The following is a 20,011-nucleotide window of genomic DNA, read 5'->3' on the forward strand; positions in this document are numbered from 1 at the left end:
CACAGTTACTTGTAACAGAATATTAACAAAATTATAAACTCTATTAACCCTCATGTGCATAAACCAGCCACTACACTATGGGAGTTAGGAAGAAAATTCCCCTGTGGGCAGGCTATTTCATCACATTTCCTTGCAACTTCATCTGAAGCATCTGGTACTGGCCACTATTAGAGATAGGATGCTGGACTACATGGACCACTGATTGGTTTATCTTAATTCATGATGGCCATATGCCTTCTCAAGGCAAATCCGTAATTCCTGGTACATTGGAGTGGGACCAGCATTTTTCTGTTGTACATGGGGTGTAGGTTTGAATGTAGAGAGTTGTATAGGGCTTCTATCCATGGCATGGCACCAGCCAAAACTTCATTGCTTACTGTGGGGAGGCAGGAGGACAACTGTATTTAAAGGCTTAGGAGAGAAGCTTCCTTATCCCAGGAATTCTCCTGTGCAAATGCCCTTAAATTTGGCTTTAGGCATGGACCTGGGTTTGGTTCTTAAGAAGGTAAGTTTAAGCCTTTGTCCTGATATCTAGAAATAATGCATCCTATTTATAGATTGGGAAATTTTCAGTCTTCCATTTGAAGTGTGTGTGGTGCAGTGGATGCCACTTGATAGGAATGAGATATATAAAATAAAACCTCTATTAGCTTTAAAACGATGTAAGCATGATCAGTGCAGCCAAATAGCTTTTAAATCTACAGTGGTTTCCATTAAATGTCATAAATTAACAGTTACCACATGGTGATATTGGAGATACCACAGTTGTTTTCTATGGTAAGTATAGGGAAAAACCGTGATCTCTCTCTAAGGTGCCACAAGTACTCCTTTCCTTTTCACATAAGGAGACTAACAAATTTATTTGAGCATAAGCTTTCGTGAGCTACAGCTCACTTCATCAGATGCATTCAGTGGAAAATACCTTTTACATGAAGTTGATAGATTTCCACTCCATACGGCTAAATTCAGTGCCTTGCATAGTGACAGGTTTCAGAGTAGCAGCCGTGTTAGTCTGTATTCGCAAAAAGAAAAGGAGTACTTGTGGCACCTTAGAGTCTAACAAATGTATTTGAGCATAAGATGAATGCATCCGATGAAGTGAGCTGTAGCTCACGAAAGCTTATGCTCAAATAAATTTGTTAGTCTCTAAGGTGCCACAAGTACTCCTTTTCTTTTTGTGAATACAGACTAACACGGCTGCTACTCTGAAACTTCTCCTCATGTGGTATGTTATGTGGTAATTGTTAATAATTGAGTGTGTGTTGGTGACCAGTTGTAATTGTGTGTATTGATTCAAGCCGTCCGTTTTTATCTGTTGTGGTTTATAATAAACAGCTTTTTGTTTTATTTTTTTTTTTATGCTATTTTGTATTTGTAAGGGGACAGGCAGAATTTTTCAGAACTGTCTCAATCTGTTAAGGCAGTATTTTCCCAGGTTAAACCTCAAAATTGAACACTGTATGCTTTACAACAGTTCATAGGTATTTTGAATAATTGTAATATTTTTGTAGTGTTCCACTGTTTCAAACTAGACAGATATTTAGAAAGTTTGGGCAGCTTTTTGGCATTGTTGTTTCTCCCATGAAACAGCTCTGGCATGAGAGAGGCCAAATAAATATATCGTACATACTGTTTTTAAATAACTATTTTGTTGTTTCATAGCCCGAGAGTTCATAATCATAGCACTATCATTACTAAAAGAAAAGGAGTACTTGTGGCACCTTAGAGACTAACCAATTTATTTGAGCATGAGCTTTCGTGAGCTACAGCTCACTTCATCGGATGCATACCGTGGAAACTGCAGAAGACATTATATACACACAGAGACCAAGAAACAATACCTCCTCCCACCCCACTGTCCTGCTGGTAATAGCTTATCTAAAGTGATCATCAAGTTGGGCCATTTCCAGCACAAATCCAGGTTTTCTCACCCTCCGCCCCCCCCCCCCCCCAACTTACTCTCCTGCTGGTAATAGCCCACCCAAAGTGACCACTCTCTTCACAATGTGTATGATAATTGAGGTGGGCCATTTCCAGCACAAATCCAGGTTCTCTCACCCTCCGCCCCCCAAAGATAAGCTATTACCAGCAGGAGAGTGAGTTTGTGTGTGTATGGGGGTGGAGGGGTGTGTGTGAGAGAACCTGGATTTGTGCTGGAAATGGCCCACCTCGATTATCATACACATTGTAAAGAGAGTGGTCACTTTGGATGGGCTATTACCAGCAGGAGAGTGAGTTTGTGTGTGTGTGTGTGGGGGGGGGGGGGGGCGGAGGGTGAGAAAACCTGGATTTGTGCTGGAAATGGCCCAACTTGATGATCACTTTAGATAAGCTATTACCAGCAGGACAGTGGGGTGGGAGGAGGTATTGTTTCATTGTCTCTGTGTGTATATAATGTCTGCTGCAGTTTCCACGGTATGCATCCGATGAAGTGAGCTGTAGCTCACGAAAGCTCATGCTCAAATAAATTGGTTAGTCTCTAAGGTGCCACAAGTACTCCTTTTCTTTTTGCGAATACAGACTAACACGGCTGTTACTCTGAAAAGTATCATTACTGTGGATCTTGAAATTTGATAATGCAACTGTATAGTCTTATAGCTCACTTGTGGTTTATGATGCCATATGTTCTCCCCCTCTTCACCCCCTGTTTTGGGTGTTATGTATTGTCATTGCCTGTATTGCCAGATGCTCCTAATTATATCATATCAATTTCTGGGTGTTTTACTGATATTATTGATTTGCATATTTTGTTTCAAGATAATTAAATTTTGTTTATAATTTCCAAAGACCAATACGGTAGATGGTAGCTCTTTTTGGGTGAGTTACCTGTTTTGAATTTGTGGTGAAGACATAACTTGTTTTAATAAGCGAGTTAGCAGCTGAAATTTTAAATTGCATTTTGAATGAGAATATTAAATGGAAATGGATACAGCTTGTACATGGATATAGCAGTTAGATCAGTGGTTCTCAACCTTTTTACCATTGTGGGCCGCATATGCAGCTCTCTGTGCTATGTGGGCTCCATCAACACTATCTATATACAACCTGTATGTCACAGGAGTTGCAGTTATGTGCTGATTGGGTTGTAACGGGCCCGTGGGCTGCGGATTGAGAACCACTGAGTTAGATACTACTAAGGTTGTTGGCTTCATGAATTGACTGCTCTAAGTGTCTATGTTTCTGCTTAAGGTTGGTTAAACTTTAATGTAAAGATAACAATGAATGGATTTACTATACCTTTACTAAAATCGTTTCAAGGGAAGCAGATTTTGTTTAATTTTTTAAAATTATATATCCCCAGTCTTATTTGGATGGACACGTACGAATATTTTAGAGAGTCCTCTCAGTATATTAAATGTTTGCTTAACCATGAAGACTTAATTGTCTAATAGAGGAGACTAATTTTTTCAAAAAATTAGTTAGGAAAATCTTTCATTAATCAGTTGTGTGTATTTAGTTTTGTGTTAGTCATTCAGGCATTAGAGCATAGACTGTCCATGTGTCCTTTATCAGCATTTTCAAGGTTGAGACTCAGAAATGGTTGCCTATTCAAAACGCCAAGAGACACATGTGTACCCCTCTCCTAATCTCTTATATCTTTCCAGTTTCTATCTCTCTTAACAAACCATTGCCCAAACTCTTTATGCAGTTTTACTCTACATTGTAGTTATCGATTGCAGGCCACCTCACCAAGAAGTTATGTAGTATGGCCATTATTATCTCTCATTTCTGTGACCCTTCAATGTTGTCCAGTTCATATAGTTTGGGACATAAGAGCAGGCTTAGAAGGGTTGTTCGGTCTTTGACAAAATAGTTTGGAGCCCCCACCTCATCTAATAATTTTTGCTCTTGCACTTGAATTTGGGAAAGCTTGAGCTAGTTTCATCCTCTGAGATTTTTATAAAAACTAGGTTTTACCAGACAAACTGTGCAAGTGCTGAACTCTAAATATCTCAATTACTGTACTAGATTTTCATTCCCAATGCAACTTTTTTCTCAAGGTAAAGAGAATTCCAGGGTATCAGATTACCATTATCAGTAGTGACTGTTCCTATGAGAGAAGAACTGCACTTGCTGTGTTTTGATTCACCAAGATGCACAATGAAGAATATATCAGTTCTATTAAGTGACAATGGAGAAAATGTCTATTGCTGAAGAGCATTGTGAGACCTTTTACTGGTGGTTTATTAGATTAAGATGATCAGTAGCTGTAAACAGCTGCAACCCCTTCATGTACATGTGCAAGACATGTGGTTAACAAAGCATTTTATGGTTCTCAAAATACCACTACTTAAATGACGGCAAACTAGTTGACTCACTGTATTGTTCTTTGTATATTTTTTTTCAAAAATGCATGACAAATGTTAGGAGTATCATAGCTACTTAGCTGAATTCAGCAGCAAGGATTATGACTTGTTGATATTCTAAGGTAATTATAACACAATATATATTTAAAATTCAAAATTGTAGGTTTATTGGAATAAAACAAGTTAGCATTTAAATCTTAGTTCATAGTTTTTGTATGATTCATTAGCTAACTACAGTACTACATATAGCATCTCTTTAATACAGAAAAAGAGGTGGTAAGTATATGGCTAGCTGTGCTACCAGTTTGTAAAAGCCATCTTGATGGACAGTGGCTTCCCAGAGTCCAGTGAATTGAGTGCCACTGAATCCATAGGAGACTGAAAGTGAACTTCTGAATTCAGCCTGAAGGAGACAAATAAGGTGCAGAAGAAGCAGCTGGGTACGAAGACCTTCCAAGAGACACATTTTCCTCCTCCTCAACTAAGATCATTAGAATTGGAGAACTCTCCTATGCTGATCTACTGTAACTCTACTGTCTTAGAATGTGTCTGCTAAACTGAAGTGTAGACAAGATTCTGGCATTTTTACTACCGTATCTTCTGCCTCTACTCAGAGCACAGTCAAAAACAACTCAGTAGTAAAATGCTGGAGTGTTGTCTACATTTCAAAATCTGTCAATGCAGCAACTGTGAATGTCAAGTCTGAAAAATCCTTGCATTGAGATGGCCTGAAGGTGCACCCTTTTGTGGTGCAAAGCAGTCCTAAACCAGATACCTCCCCCGCACTGACCAGAAGACTGTTCATCTAGAATCTTGATCTAACGTATAGTGACTTCCAGATTGTCTGTTTCTGTAGAGTGTGGAGTCCAAACAGCATATTTTCTAGGGGTTGTTTATATGTGGGTCAACATCAAAAAAGCTAACTTGGTCAATCAGAGCGTGACTTTATAAAATTCTTGTCCAATGCCATGACTGCATATTTGTGAGCTAATAGTTTTGCTGGCAAGTGACATGCTCAGCAGCTTTTTAAAAAAAGAAATACCTTTGTCTTAAAGTACAGGGAGCCACTTCTGTAGCAATACTTTGTTTTGTAAAGTACTGATTGTGTTCATGAGAGAGTACATAATGTGAGGAGTTGCTTGGCACTCCTGCCTATTGTCTTAGTGTGTGTGTGTGTGTGTGTACAAGTTTACACAAATAGCCAAACACAGGAAGGGAACCAGGGACTCCTGCTTTCTAATTCTGGCCCTGGCTCTGATGCTGATTTCCACTCCGGCCCTTGACAACTCCTTATCCTCACTGTTTTAGTCTTCCATCTTAAAAATTAGGATAGTACCTATGTCACTGGTATGTTTGGAGGACTAATTTAGACTTTGACAAGTGCTTTGAAATGCTACCGAAATGCAAAGTATTGTTTAATACATAACCCTCCAACCCCTGCATCATCTCATGCTAAGAAATGAGGGCTTGCCCAACATTCAGGAAAATGGGCCTTCTTTGTTAGACAGGACCCATAGTTACATATGGTGGCAGACTATATCTAAAGGACCATTACACTACAGTTACAACCATGTTGGGAATCCAGTTCCAACACAGGTGTCCCCTTTTTAATTACTGCAAAAGCTTTGGTCAAGTATAAGGTCCCATGCTCATTTTTATCAACTTGTAACATACCTAGAAAAAGTAAGACTATATTCAGATGTGCCCAAAATCCACTTACTGCAATACCAATCTTTTCTAAGTATTATTTTCCTACATATACTAGGTTTTGGGAACATAGTAGAGAACGTGTCTCCACTACTGTAGAGTGGAATCATGTTGTAGTCATGTCAGAAGACCATTATAATTCAACCAGGTAGTGTAGTGTAATAGGCTTTAGTTACTCTCCTTGTTTAAACATGCTACCATTCCATCTGGTATAGAATTTTTTGGACTGTTACAGGGAATATCCCCACAACACATACGTCAGAATCTTTGACAACAAATGGTAATATAATAACGAATAATACTGCACCCAGATATCATGGTGATGGATACCTTAAACGCTTTGTTACTGCATAATTTATAATCTTAAAAGTGATTTACAAAAATTCAGCCGAAGAGGTTAGAAGTAAGTAAGGACTGTAGGAGTAAGTATTATCACTTCTGTTTTCCAGATGGGAAAATTGAAGGAAAGAGGTTAAGGGCCAGATTTTGAAAGGGGCCCATTTGTTAAGTGCTGTCCTTTAGGTATCTGGGGCCTGATTTCCCCCCCCCCCCTCCCAGGTGCTGAACATCCATCCACCTCTATCATTTATTGATTCATTTGCAGTTGTGGATCTTCAATAATTCTGAAGATTATGCTCACAGTGTCTAAATTTGGGAATCCAAATTAGTGGCTAGTTTGAAAATTTGGCTGTGTCTTACCCCAGGTTGTAAAGAGAGTCAGTATCAGAACTGGGAGTAGAATTTGGTACAGTAGAACCTCGGAGTTATAAACTGACCAGTCAATCACACATCTTATTTGGAACTGGAAGTACGCAATCCAGCAGCAGCAGAGACAAAACAAAACAAAAAGGCAAATACAGTACAGTGCTGTGTTAAACATAAACTACTAAAAAAAAAAGGGAGAGCAGCATTTTTCTTCTTCATAGTCAAGTTTCAAAGCTGTACCAAGTCAGTGTTCAGTTGTAAACTTTTGAAAGAACAACCATAACAATTTGTTCAGAGTGACGAACAGTTCAGAGTTACGCACAATCTCTGTTCCTGAAGTGTTCATAACTCTAAGGTTTTATTGTAACTCTTAGCTCTCAGTTCTGTACTGTCACCCCTTTTGATCACATTTGTTCTCTAGATCGTGTTCTCTGTCTTAATGTTGTTTTGCAAACATTCCCTGAACTAGAGTCCTAGAAGAAGCATTCTTACTGTTAGAAACTAAATTTTCTGAGGGTGGGTTTTGTTTTTTTTACATGACTACCAATGTTGAAAAATGTTCATTGCAATAAACACATGATCAGTGAAACTGAGCTAACCTAGTTGGAATAGTATGCAATAAATTAACTTTTGGAACAGGTCTAGAAGCTGAAACTGAATTCAAACTAAAATCATGGTACCTACCCATAAAATTCATATAGCAAATTAAGAACCTGTACAAAAATATTAGAGGAAAATTACTTTCTAAATAAAGATTTGATATGTTATGTGTCAGCCTTGTGTTAAAATTACTGAAATATGTGAATGGGATAAACAAACATCTTGCATTCAGATCTCTGTTGGCTTTGAAACTGTAATTCAAACATGTCTGTAATCAACCAAATCTAACCACCCTGACATTTTGAATCGTTAAATTTAGAAAGTTTTAGTTTTATTTTGGCCTGTTATAAAGATACCTATACCGTTTGGATCCAAAGTCTTGTTTCAGGCCTGCCTCCTTTGAAATAGGGGTTATGACAAGAATGTACTCTAGTGGCACTGTCAGGTGCTTCTGTATGAACTGAATGTAGAATATTCGATGTGCTTAGGGAGTATTGGGGATTTTGTTTAAGCAAATTTGAGTAATTTTTGTATAAGCACATTTGAATTGCTTTGCAGAAATATCTCAAGTTTTTCTGATCTTACTGCTGCCTTGCTTGTTTGACTTACTGTATATCTTTTTGTTTACAGGCAGCTATAAATGGTGTAATACCACAAGAAAACGGCATTCTACAAAGGTAAGTAAAGAAGCTTGGAGCAATAATGTGTAGAAAGAGGTACTGTGTAATAGTAGTCATGGGAGAGGTTTACTTCCTCTTCCCCTACCTCTTCTTTCTTCATCTCCAACTCTATCCCTTAGGAGGAAGATGTAATACTGTAAGTGTCATTTTGAAATAGTTAGACTCCCAAGAGTCATGAGTTCAGCTCTTGGGAGGGCTGACTGAACCCCTCAACTTTCCAAGACTGACTAAGGATCTGATCCAACCCTCATCAACATTGGTGAATTCTTTCCACTGGCTTCAGTAGGTATAGGATCAGTCCCTTTTGGATATACAGTTGACTAAATCTGAGTCTGTCAGATAATTCCCTAAAAGTGAGGTTCCATCTCTTCTGCATGGACCAAAAAAATTCCAAAGCACTTTTTCTAACAGCTGGGAATTGCCCCCATGTCCTTGGCTAATTTTTTTTTCCTTTTTCTCTTTTGATGCATGCACACACATGCATGAAAGGTGGTGATAATTTTTCTCTCTCTTAAAGTTACTGGTGCCCTTTCAGTGGGTTGCAGGTAAAGGATACTGTGTCAAAGAAAGTAGATTACCCACTTCAAAAAGTTGATGCACTTGTTTTCTTTCAAAGTTTTGAATTCAGTTTTGGCTTGTGTGCTCATGCCTGGGATTCTGAGTCACTGAAGCATGATCTGCTAAGTGCTGATGAGGCAATCGGAAACAGCAGAACAGGAATTCAGCTGTTTGGGAGAGCCAGTAGAATGTTGTGATACAAAGCTTTCAGGACAAATACTCAATATGATGTTTTAAAATGTTCTTAACTTATGGTAGATGCTACCTATAATGTAAGTAAATCAATATTTTGGCAGCTATGCTGTATTTAATTATTAGTCTTAAGTTATTTAATGTACGTTTTATTAGTGTAGGGCCCAGAAACCCCCGAACATATGCGTACAAAGCATTTTAAATCTAAATACTCACCAGACTGATTAGCAGTACTTTTTTTCTTTTGGTTCAGCAATAAGTGAAGGCTTTGATAAAAGTCAATTCTGATGCTTAACACTATGTTTCTTCAGCCTTTCTTTCTGTCTAAAAAATCTAAGCAGTTGAATGTGTGTCAAGCTGTTTTGGGTTTCCCCCCGATGATGTAAGGTGGAATTTCATAGGCCTAAGGGTGTTAGGCATCCAATTTCCATTGGTTTTCAAAGGAAGCTGGACACCTGACTCCCTTATGCTCTTTTGAAAATCTCAGCCATGATCTCATAAATCAAAGGTATTGCTGAATTGAATCATTATGTGAGTGTCCAACTGCTGGTAGCTAAGTGTGTTTATGGGCTGTGTGTTTTTTTTTTTTAATGCAATTAATGTTATTTAATAGGGGTGAACTGGATGCAAGTAATATTTTCAGACAACAAATATCCTCTCGGTCACTAAATGTAACACAGTTGTGATTTAAAGAAGTATGTCCTGAGATTGCTATTTAGGATTACTAACAAAATTATTGTCACAGAAACTATTGTATCACTTTTTAATTTTAACATTCAGTATTTCGTCCCCCTTTTTAAAAAGAAACAACTGGATCAATAGATGGTCATTGTTTAACTCTGCATAACAAATTCCTAGTGGTACTTAGTATTATAATTAAAAGCTGCACAAACCAAAACAGATTCCTTGTGTACTTTAGAACTCTGAAATCTCTGTAGGTTTCACATAGCTGAGAATTCCTCTTTATGTGTCTGCTGATTAGAGAAAAGGAAAAGAGACCTTTGTACTACCAGAAAAGCATAACACTTAATTTTTTCTTTTCAGAACGTGGGAGGTAAAATGATAGGAATTGCACCAGCAGACAGTTGGGAATGTAGACAGTGTTTGTTAATCATATAGCATGTGTGTGTAACAACTGGCTGTGCTCACTGAGTTCATGTCCTCACTAAGGGCCAGGGGGGGGAGGAGGGAAGTTTAACAGGTCTTTTTTTATAAGGCTTTTGCATCAAGATGCTTCTTGACTTTCTTTTTTTAAGAAAGTGGAATATGGCTTTCTAAATAAGCTCCCTTTAACAAAAAAAAAAAAAGGGGGGGGGGAGGGGGGAAATTGGCATGATCCCAAATTTCAGCAGCCCTATTAAAAAAATTAAAGTATTATTCATTCAGATTCCATTCTTGAAGCACACTCTGTTAGCATGCACCTACCATCAGGACATCTGGAGCTGCCTAATAAGGATAGTTTCCCATACAGATTTCACTGTATGTCTGTAGTCACTGTCTTCCACTTGAGGACATCTGCAAAGCAGAACTCCAGCCATACTCTACAAACATTATTTCCTGGATTCCTTTGGTGGAATGACAGATTTCAGAGTAACAGCCGTGTTAGTCTGTATTCGCAAAAAGAAAAGGAGTACTAGTGGCACCTTAGAGACTAACCAATTTATTTGAGCATAAGCTTTCGTGAGCTGCAGCTCACTTCTTCGGATGTAGCTGTAGCTCACGAAAGCTTATGCTCAAATAAATTGGTTAGTCTCTAAGGTGCCACAAGTCCTCCTTCTTTCTTTGGTGGAATGTTCATTTTAGTAGGTAAAATGCTAATTTTGTCAAAGTGGTTCCACATTCTCTTTGGCCTGAATGTTGTTTCTTAATATGCCTTGTAAGCAGGGTGACAAAACTAATCTCCAGCACCATGCTCTTTGGAGAGAGGCTAAATGAAGAGCCTGTAGCTTAAGTTCTCCAAATTAACCTGTGCAAAGCTACATTCGCTTCTCATTTTACTATCCTGTGGCCCATATAGAAGTGCACAGGAGTAGTGTGGAGGGAGATGAGGCTCAAGGAGAAGCTGGAATTCAACATTCTGTAATTAACATCTATTTCTAGATTTTACTCCTCAACTAATACACTGATGTCTCTTTTTGCTTCAGGCAGTTAAGGGAGATTATAATTATTTATTTTCCTCTTTAACCTGTCCGATTAATTTGAAAATAGGTTTGTCTCTCTAAGATTATGGGATACATCTCTGCTGCACTTTCTCCCAGACACTCTTGGGATGACACTAGCCTGATGATGTGGTGGTAGAATGGTGGCTGCTGTGTAGAACTTTAAGTGTCGGATATCCTTGGGATTCTGGTATGGATATGTAGTACTTCCATGGGGTTGCAATATTGTGTACCTTACTCTACAAGTCATTCTGTGATTTGTAATACATATATTAAACTTGAGGCCCAAAAGATTGTTTAAAAGCTGGTCCTGCAGTATTTTAACAATCTCTGTTGAGCTTTTCAGTTGCTAATATTTAAGAAAAATGTTGTAGATACAGGCTGTTTTACTAACAATACAAGAAATGATTGTATGTCAGATACATGATACAATGTAGCTGTCACAAGTATAAGTTGTGGATGACAGTAAGGGAATATACTGCTCATCTCGCTTGGCTCCCGTTTCTTCAAATAGTTCAGTTCTCATTCTGTTCTATTTAAATTCTCTAAACTATATATCTTTCAGTGAATATGGTGGAGAGACTTTGCAAGGACCAGCCTATGGTCCCACGAGTCATCCTACAGCATCTTCGTCAACTCCTTCCTCATCCTCAGCGTTTCGACATGTAGTGCCATCCCGACAAATAGTGGAAAGACAACCGCGGATGCTTGACTTCAGGGTTGAATACAGAGACAGAAATGTGGATGTAGTACTTGAAGACAGCTGCACAGTTGGTAAGGTTTATTTAGAATAAAAATACATGTTGTGGTACAATGATAAAAAGAAAAATGATGAAAAGTAACAACTGCAAATACTGACCATTCACAAACCTCTGTGTAGCCTTAGATAAAATGGCACCATTGTATTTTGATGATTAATCTGCAAAACTATTGTTTTGAAGTCAAATTGTTTAGAATTGCTTCTGAAACCAGATTTGAGACTAATGGTTCATTGTAGTGTTAAGGGACGGCCCACAGTAGGGAGTGGTGCAGATGTGAACTGCCAACCATTGTGCCCCAGTGAGCATGTGATCTCTGTCACTTTTTGGATGCATAGCTCCTTCTCTCTTCAGATCAGTCCCTCGTGGGCAGGCTCCCTCTGAATCTGTGCAAGGCTGGGCATGGTTGCACCCTTCTTCTTTGCAAATAAAGATTTTAATTGTCTTTTGTGGGGGTGCGAGGAATTCAGACTATTTGAGAATATAATTTACTTACCCATCTTCAAAAATGCATAATTTTGTTGCTAGTTACACTTCTTCCTTAAGACTCCTCCTTTTTGTAAAAGTATTTGTAAAATTGTTTTTACATAACCTAAGAATGATACATCAATACCTCTAGCATATTGCAACATATGTTCATGTTGCAAGGGTCATATACTCTGACATTCTCTGTAAAATTGTGATTACAAGAATTCCTTTTAGCTGATGTAGAAGCAAATCCCTTAATTCATTTACCCGAGATACTTTTTAAAAATCAAAACTAGGAATAAAGTGAAGAGATGCTGAATAAAATACTACATTGCAGTCAGTATAGTAGTAAAATTGCTCCCATATAATTTTAAAGTGAAACAGTTGTTTGTATGTATAGTGTTTTATACAGTATCAAAGGGTGACACCTAGTGGTGATTATTTTGGTCTATGGAGACCTTGTGTTTTTGTGCAGTCACTTACATCTTTACAATGTAAGTATAAAAATATTACCAAATCAGAATTCTGCACTCACACCTATAATACCATTTTACACCCACTTGGCACAGGTATAAATGACTGACTAAGGCTCAAGGCAGTGGAGAATCTGATCATTGTAAGAACCTAGAATGTATTATTCACATACATAACTTTGTCAAGATAGTCTTACTGAAAAGTTACAAGCTAAATTCAATAGCAGTATTAAATCAATTAGTATAAAAGATTGTTTAGCAATGCTTAGGTAGAAACAAAACGGAAATTTTTTTAGCATTCAGCCGGATTCCAACTGGAATACAGGTGGGAAAATAGATGTGTTCTTAAACATATAGCTGTTTGGGTTTTTTTTCCCCTCGTATAGGCTGCTTTCTTAGTCGAGACCCAGATACTATCTCTTGTAGTAAGCTACAACACCGCAAGCATAACTCCAGAGCAGTATTGACTCAGGTTGACTATGGAATATTTTGGGGAATACATCTTGAAAATGAAAACTTTGCTTAAAAAGACCTGAATAGTTCCTAAAACTGTTCGAACCAGTTGAAATTGAATCCCATAATATATTAACTACATCCCATTTTCAGAAAGATTTTGCACAAACCAATTTATAAGAAAGGAATAGTGCGTACTGTTGTGAAATAGCTGCCTGCCATCCATGTGCATATAGCTTATAATGGTGCACCGAGGAATGTGATGTTCAAAGTAAATCCCACATTTTCTACCTGGGTCTGTATACATTAAAACTTTTTAAAATGTGTGTTAGTTCAAAAGGTACAGTTTATATTGGCTTAGTATTATTGTAAAAAAGGAACAGTGGACTTGATTCTTGACTGTGCATAGTGCTGTGCATAGGAAAGAAATGAGGGCTTTAAACCACCTTTATGCTCCTTTTATATATGTGCTGTCCAGGGCTTGGCAGGCCCTTGTTGTACTTTAGAGGAAATTCACAGCTGCTCTGATTTTGAGTCCTGGCTGCGGTGGCCTCCTGGCAGCCCAGGATAGCTAGAATGCACTATACTCTGGCTGCACCACCTCTCCAACTCCCTACTCTTTGCACATCCCATACTTCTGGAGTAGTACAGGGTGATTGTGACAACTCCATGCTGCCTAGGCTACCCTCTTACATGGGCTGTTTACCTCTCCTTTATGCTCCCAGAGTGAATTAAATTGAGGACAGGGTGAAATCAGCTCCATTTTCTTCCTTTAGTATATTACTGTTGAGAAACATATGTTCTTTGAGTAGCGTCCCTATGGTTACTCCACTGTAGGCGTGTCTGTGTCCCAGCGCTACTGGTTGGAGAACATTGGTAGCAGTCTGTCCAACCCGTGCATGCGCTGCTCCTCACCTGCCACGAGGTTAGCCACCGTTAGCAGGTGAACCTCGTCAGTTCCTTCTCAATCACCCCGGCTAGAGAAGGAGCTAGAGCTGTCCATTCGTGGATCGTTACCTCCCTTTAGATTTACTAAATTTAGCTTCCCTTGAAGCTTTTTTCTTTGTTACTACTTTTACATTTTATTTGGCCATACCTTAAAAAAAAACCGACGACGAAGAAGTTTGCCTCCCGCCAACCCTGGTAACATCGAGGAACCCCCTCCCCCCACTGCACCCCCTGCCCGGAATAGCCCAGAGCGCCTCCCCTCTCGGCCAGAGGAGCCCTGAAACAGCCAAAGTCCTGACCCCTCCCAGCCCCCCACCCAGAGGAGCCCCAGGCTGGTCGATGCCCCAAACCTCTCCTCCTCCCCACCCGGACGACTCCTGGGCCAGCTGCAGCTGTACCTCCCCTCCCCAGACCCCAAGCCGCCCAGGGAAAAGTGTCTCTCAGGTCTGGAAGACACTTTTGCTATGCCCCATGCAGGTTCTGGGGTGGCTGAGTAGGCGGTATTTTTCTACTCAGCTTCCTGGGTCCAGAGAGATTACTGATGAACTCAGGAAGCTGAATAGCACATGCCTCCTCCTCAGCTGCCCCAGAACCTACATGGGGCATAAGAAATCAAAAACTTCACCCCCAAACCCCACAACTGGGAGTCCGGCAGCTGCAGCAGCACCAGGGGAGGCTGGCGTATTATACGCACTGCCCATGACAATCACAAATGGGAGATAGAGTCGGTGGTACTCCCCATATTCAGACAATGAGGGACACCAGTAATAGAGCTGTTTGCTGCTTACCACAACAAGAAATGTCCACGGTATTGCTCCAGAGCGGGGATCAGATGACACTCCATGGGAGATGCTTTCCTCCTCCCATGGGACAAGGGACTTCTTTACGTCTTTCCCACATTCCCTCTATTAATTAAATACTGTTGAAAGTGACAAGAGAAAAAGCCTGTTCCCATATGGTCCAGGCAGATGTGGTACCCTTACTGTCACAGGTGGCATTATGTCCACTGATGACTCTCCGTCACACCTCACCTCCTGTCACACAACGAGAGATGCACTCTCCATCCCAACTTACAGAGTTTGCGATGCAAAGCATGGCTCCTTCATGCTCCTAGCACACAGAGACCTCTTGCTCTGAGGAGGTACAGAAAGTGCTATTACACAATCGAGAAGGAAGTACTCATCAGACCTGTCTGCAAAAATGGAAGAGATACCAAATCTGGTGCCAGCCTAAAGATGTCACCCCTAATACAGCCACCCTACCGGTAGTCCTGGACTACCTATTGGCTCTCAAGAAATTGGATCTCTCTGTTAGTGCGCTAGAGGTTCATTTAGCAGCAGTTGCAAGCTTCCATCAACAGGTAGAAGGTTACTCAGTCTTTTCCCATCTGACTACAAAGAGGTTTCTCACAGGCATAACGAACCTCTTTCCACCACCCAGATTTCCCACTCCTCAATGGGATCTCAACCAACTGCTAAAAGGGTTGACTAGACTGCAATTTGAACCTATGGCCACTTGTTCATTAACTTGCCTTTCCATGAAGATGGTGTTCCTGATTGCCATTACCTCTGCAAGAAGGGTAGGAGAAATAGCGGCTCTGGCTCCTCCCCCTTTCACTGTGTTATTTCCTGACAAGGTCATGCTGAGACCACATACAAAGTTCACTCCCAAGATGTCTTCTGCATTCCACATAAATCAGCTTATTTGGCTTCCAGCCTTTTATCCCAAACCTCATCAGGATAATAGGGAAGCCATCCTTCATACACTTGATGTGAGGAGAACCTTGGCCTTCTGTTTGGACAGGATAAGAATCTTCAAAAAATTTCCAAGACTCTTCCTCTCCATTGCGGGTAGATCAAAAGGTACAGCGATTTTAGCTCAGAGACTCTCCAACTGAGTCTCTGGCTGTATTAAACTCTGTTACCAATTGCATAATGTAACACCCACATCTTCAATATGGTTGCATTCTACAAGGTCAATCTCCTCATCTGTCGCCTTCTCCATGGGTATCCCTATTTCAGAAATCTGCAGAACAGCTACCTGGGCATCTGCACTTACCTTTGCAGAACACCTATGCCATCCTGGGGGATTCAGCTGCAGATGCCAAATTTTGTGCTATCATCCATATCAGACTCAACTTCAAAGTCCCAGCCTCCAGTGGTGGGCACTGCTTAGGAGTCACCTACAGTGGAGCACCCACAGGGACACCACTCGAAGAAGAAGTAATAGTTACCTTGTGCAGTAATGATGGTTCTTTGAGATGTGTGTCCCTATGGGTGCTCCACAGCCCACCCTCCTCCCCTCTACTTTGGAGTTCTTGTCATTGACTCTGCAGTAGAAAAGGAACTGAGGGTCACCCACGTATGCTGGCTGACCTTGTGGCAGGTGAGGAGCTGCGCCTGCGCGGGCGTGATGGACTGCTACCAAAGTTCTTCCATCAGCAGCGCAGGGATGCAGACACACCTACAGTGGAGCACCCCTAGGGGGACACCTCTCGAAGAACTGTCGTTACTGTACAAGGTGACTAACTTCTGCTTAGTTGACAAGTTCAATACTTTGTGCATATTTTATTTTAAACTTTATATCTGGGTACATTAAAATATTTAAAAATTAATATTCTGTCCATTGTAATGCTGTTTTTCAACTGTACATTTGAATGATAGATATTTGAAAGCCTAATGTTCTAATAGACTTTCTTGTCTTTAAAAGAGGCTTTTAAAAAAAAAATCCTTCATCTCTCTGTTTGGAGTCACTGCCACCATTTTCAAGTATTCTAACTCAGAGAACTAGGACCATGGGAGATTCCAAGCCTCGGTGTGAGGGATTAATAGGACTGTGTAGAACCAGGTCTAATGCAGGCAAGTGATGAACAAGCTTCTGCAAACATCAGTGCACCACATTCCTGACCTGCCTCTTCCTGCTAATTCAATCCTAGGTATTCTCTGTGAGGGGAATGTGTTAAGTGTGTCAAACTGTGAGGTGGATTTGTGATGTGGAAAACTGTCCAGTAGCAACTAGCTCACTGCGCTCACTTTTACTTCTCTCATATGGTAGAATTTTTGAGTCCAGGTGCCCAGACGTGAAAAAGTAGTACATTAAAGTACTGTACATGTTTTCTTAGCACACTAGTTCAAAGAACTACCTGTTTCTTTAGCAAAGCAAACCCTTTCTAAGGGATTATGTTATGTATAATTATCTGAATGTAAATCATCAGAACCATATCCCATGGTGGTTGTTGCCTATCTACACCAGTTCATATGTTTGCTTGAAGTGCATATGATCCTTCAGACAACACATACTCATTACCTTATAGACAGGGGTCTTAAATCTTTTTCATTACATGGACCGCCTTTTACTACAGAAGATGTCTCAAGGACTCCTTTCTTCCTATTTGTAATTGCATAACATCCCTGTGTCAGCTAGAACAATTACTAAAGGGGAAAAGTAATCTTAGGTCAATATTTAATGCATGCTTAACTGTCTTATTATGATGTAGCAGCTGGAAATGAGAAAAGCCAGCACATGTGACTGGTCAGGTCTCTTCAGACCCCTGGTGGTTCTGAGACCACAGTTGGGGAGCTACTGTTTCATAATTGTAAAAAATGATCCCAATCTAAAATTATTACTTCTATCCAGGTGGAAAAGTCCAGTTTTGCTTTAAAAAGGCTGCCTTTCTCTCAGTACATCAGTTGAATTCTCTCAACCTAATTCTAAATCAAAGTATTTAATTATTTTCCTTGCATAATAAAGTTTTATGGAAATGCCTGTAATTCCTACAAAGATTATACAGCAACTATCTGCAAGATTCAGATGTAAAATAAAATGACTGTCAATAAGTACTGCACAGAAGAATGAACAGAGAAAAACCAAAATATTTTGTAGCCTTTTTAATATAAATGGAGCAAACAAAACACACAAACAAACAAAAACTTTGCTCCTATAAGATGCTTTGATGAAGTGGGTGTGTGCATGCCTCAGTTTCCCCAGTGTGTTGTTCAGCTATCTAAGTGGTGGGACAAGTGTGTGCAATTGTTGCAGAGGCCCTACACGGAAGATGTGACTGCCATCTGGTTGCCTGGCAACTGATGGCCGGGAGCCATCCTCTGCAAGAATCAGCTGGAGGTGTTGGAGAACAGAGTAAGAGGTGGAGGCTTGGTGACCTGTTTTCCTGGAAAAGAGACAAAGGAAGGAGGAGGGCAGCTGGGTGTGACTGAGGCTGGGCTGCTGGAAGCTGGTCACTTTTCTGATTTGGGACTCGGGGCGGCGGGGGATGAAGCCCAGGGCCCTGGGCTCTGGATCCCCCCCCCCAAGATAGACTCTGCTGAATATTCTTAATTTCCGTGCTAACAAGATCTGTATTCCCGATAACTAATAAGCCCTTCTGTTTACCTCCCTGGCTGTGAGACACTGCTGACTGTGGAGGTGGGGTGCATGGCCCTTTTGGGTGGGCGTGTGAGGCTTCCCCAGGTGTCCCATCCAAGTGGACTCATTGTGGGTTACTCACAGTGTGAACAGGGGTGCTGAATGCTCTGAGCTCGGACCCAGGAGGCACTGAAGCCGAAGGGCTTGTCCCAGTGAAAATGTGCCCTGAGGGGGGAGACCCTGCACTAGAGTCCTGTCTGACTTCATTCAGAGCAGGTCCAGAGCACCGAGCCTGTGACTCAATGACGGCTGCACGTGGTGTCATGGTGTGCTAGAGGCTGCCAATGTAGAGACAACATGCCCAGCGTTGCTTTTTGGTGGTGTTCCAAGAAGGAATAGTGTCTGCTTCCTTTAGTGTCTACTGGTGACAGCAACACGGAACCATGCTCCTAAACCAGCTGTCCATGTCCTCTTAGGGCCATGGAGTACTGCCACCCCCCTGCCCTCAATGGAATGCTAGATCCATATTCTGCTTTGTTTCTGCTTAGTTGCATCCGGGAACTTTCTAAATGATGACATTAAGTTATTGTTGAGGTAAGTCAGGTGTGGCTTTTGGGGCATCTTTCAGAGGGCGAGAGGGGCATTGGTTTTCAAAAGGACCGTCTGCAAATTGCCTGGTTTGAGGCAGTTTGGGTTAAGACTCCACAAAGAGAGGTTAACAACATGTGGTAGTTTTATTGCTGGGTTTGGTCCACCCACATCTATTCCATAAACGAAACTGGCCTGGAGATTTTGGGATCAAAGTACTCCTAGTGACCCTGTGCTAGTGAGAAGTGAATTTCAGCTTCTCAGGTTGTTTGGTCTCCATCTAATGGAGAGCAGCTGTTGTAGCTATCTCTGTCCTTTTAGAACATGCGATGTCCTCTCCACCCTGGTAGTTCTTAATTCCTCCTCCTTTCACCTTTTTCACCGTCCCTGCTATGGAGCTTCTCGGGCTGCCTTGGATGCTGCTGGCCAAATTCTCTGGCCTCCTGCGTGCGTTTGTCTTATCCCCTTCCCACCATGCCTTCACTGATCTCCTCTCAAGTGCTCATTTTTAAAGTGATGTTGCCTGGCACTTCCTAGTGAGCCCCCAGTGACGGACAGAAGGAGGGCTGAAGAGATCTGATACCTGTGTGAAGTTTAATTTTTTTTTAAACTAAACGTCAGAAACATTTATGGATGGAACCAGTTTCTGCGCAGGACTCCTGTTGCAGTGTATGGGTATTGTCAGTGCATATGCAAAAAAAAAAAGTCATGCACGACTGATATCTACGCTAGTTGTTTTATGTGAAAACCGTTTCAGACAAGGTCAACACTGACATACTTTCTCTCACATCCAATATCTTTGAACTTTTTTAATTTCTGTCCATTAACTGTCACATTATCTCTTACTTCGAAGTTCCCAAAATAAACCCTTCAGACTCTGATCTAGTGGTTGTTGCTCTCTAGAATAGTTACCTTCTGTTCTTTTTAGGCTTCCTTTTTCCCTCCAGTATTTTTCTGCCTATCTCAGTGAGGTGTGGGGGCCGGAAATGGTTTGACTGGAATAGTGCACAACAATAGCAGTATGATGGGAGATGCCTCCATCCCACTGACAAT

General features: G+C 40.7%; 1 protein-coding gene across 2 annotated transcripts in view; it reads left to right on the forward strand.

Annotated features, from left to right (window-relative positions):
- Positions 1–20,011, forward strand: part of FAF1 (Fas associated factor 1) — a 309,253-nt gene that overhangs the window by 70,664 nt on the left and 218,578 nt on the right. For both annotated transcript variants that reach the window (XM_073357756.2, XM_073357758.2), the window contains exons 3-4: positions 7,950–7,996; positions 11,474–11,682. In XM_073357756.2, the coding sequence (XP_073213857.1) occupies positions 7,950–7,996; positions 11,474–11,682 (256 nt within the window). The remainder of the gene's footprint in view (positions 1–7,949; positions 7,997–11,473; positions 11,683–20,011) is intronic.

The sequence above is a fragment of the Lepidochelys kempii genome, chromosome 8 (assembly GCF_965140285.1).
Source record: "Lepidochelys kempii isolate rLepKem1 chromosome 8, rLepKem1.hap1, whole genome shotgun sequence".
NCBI classification, from domain to species: Eukaryota; Metazoa; Chordata; order Testudines; family Cheloniidae; genus Lepidochelys; species Lepidochelys kempii.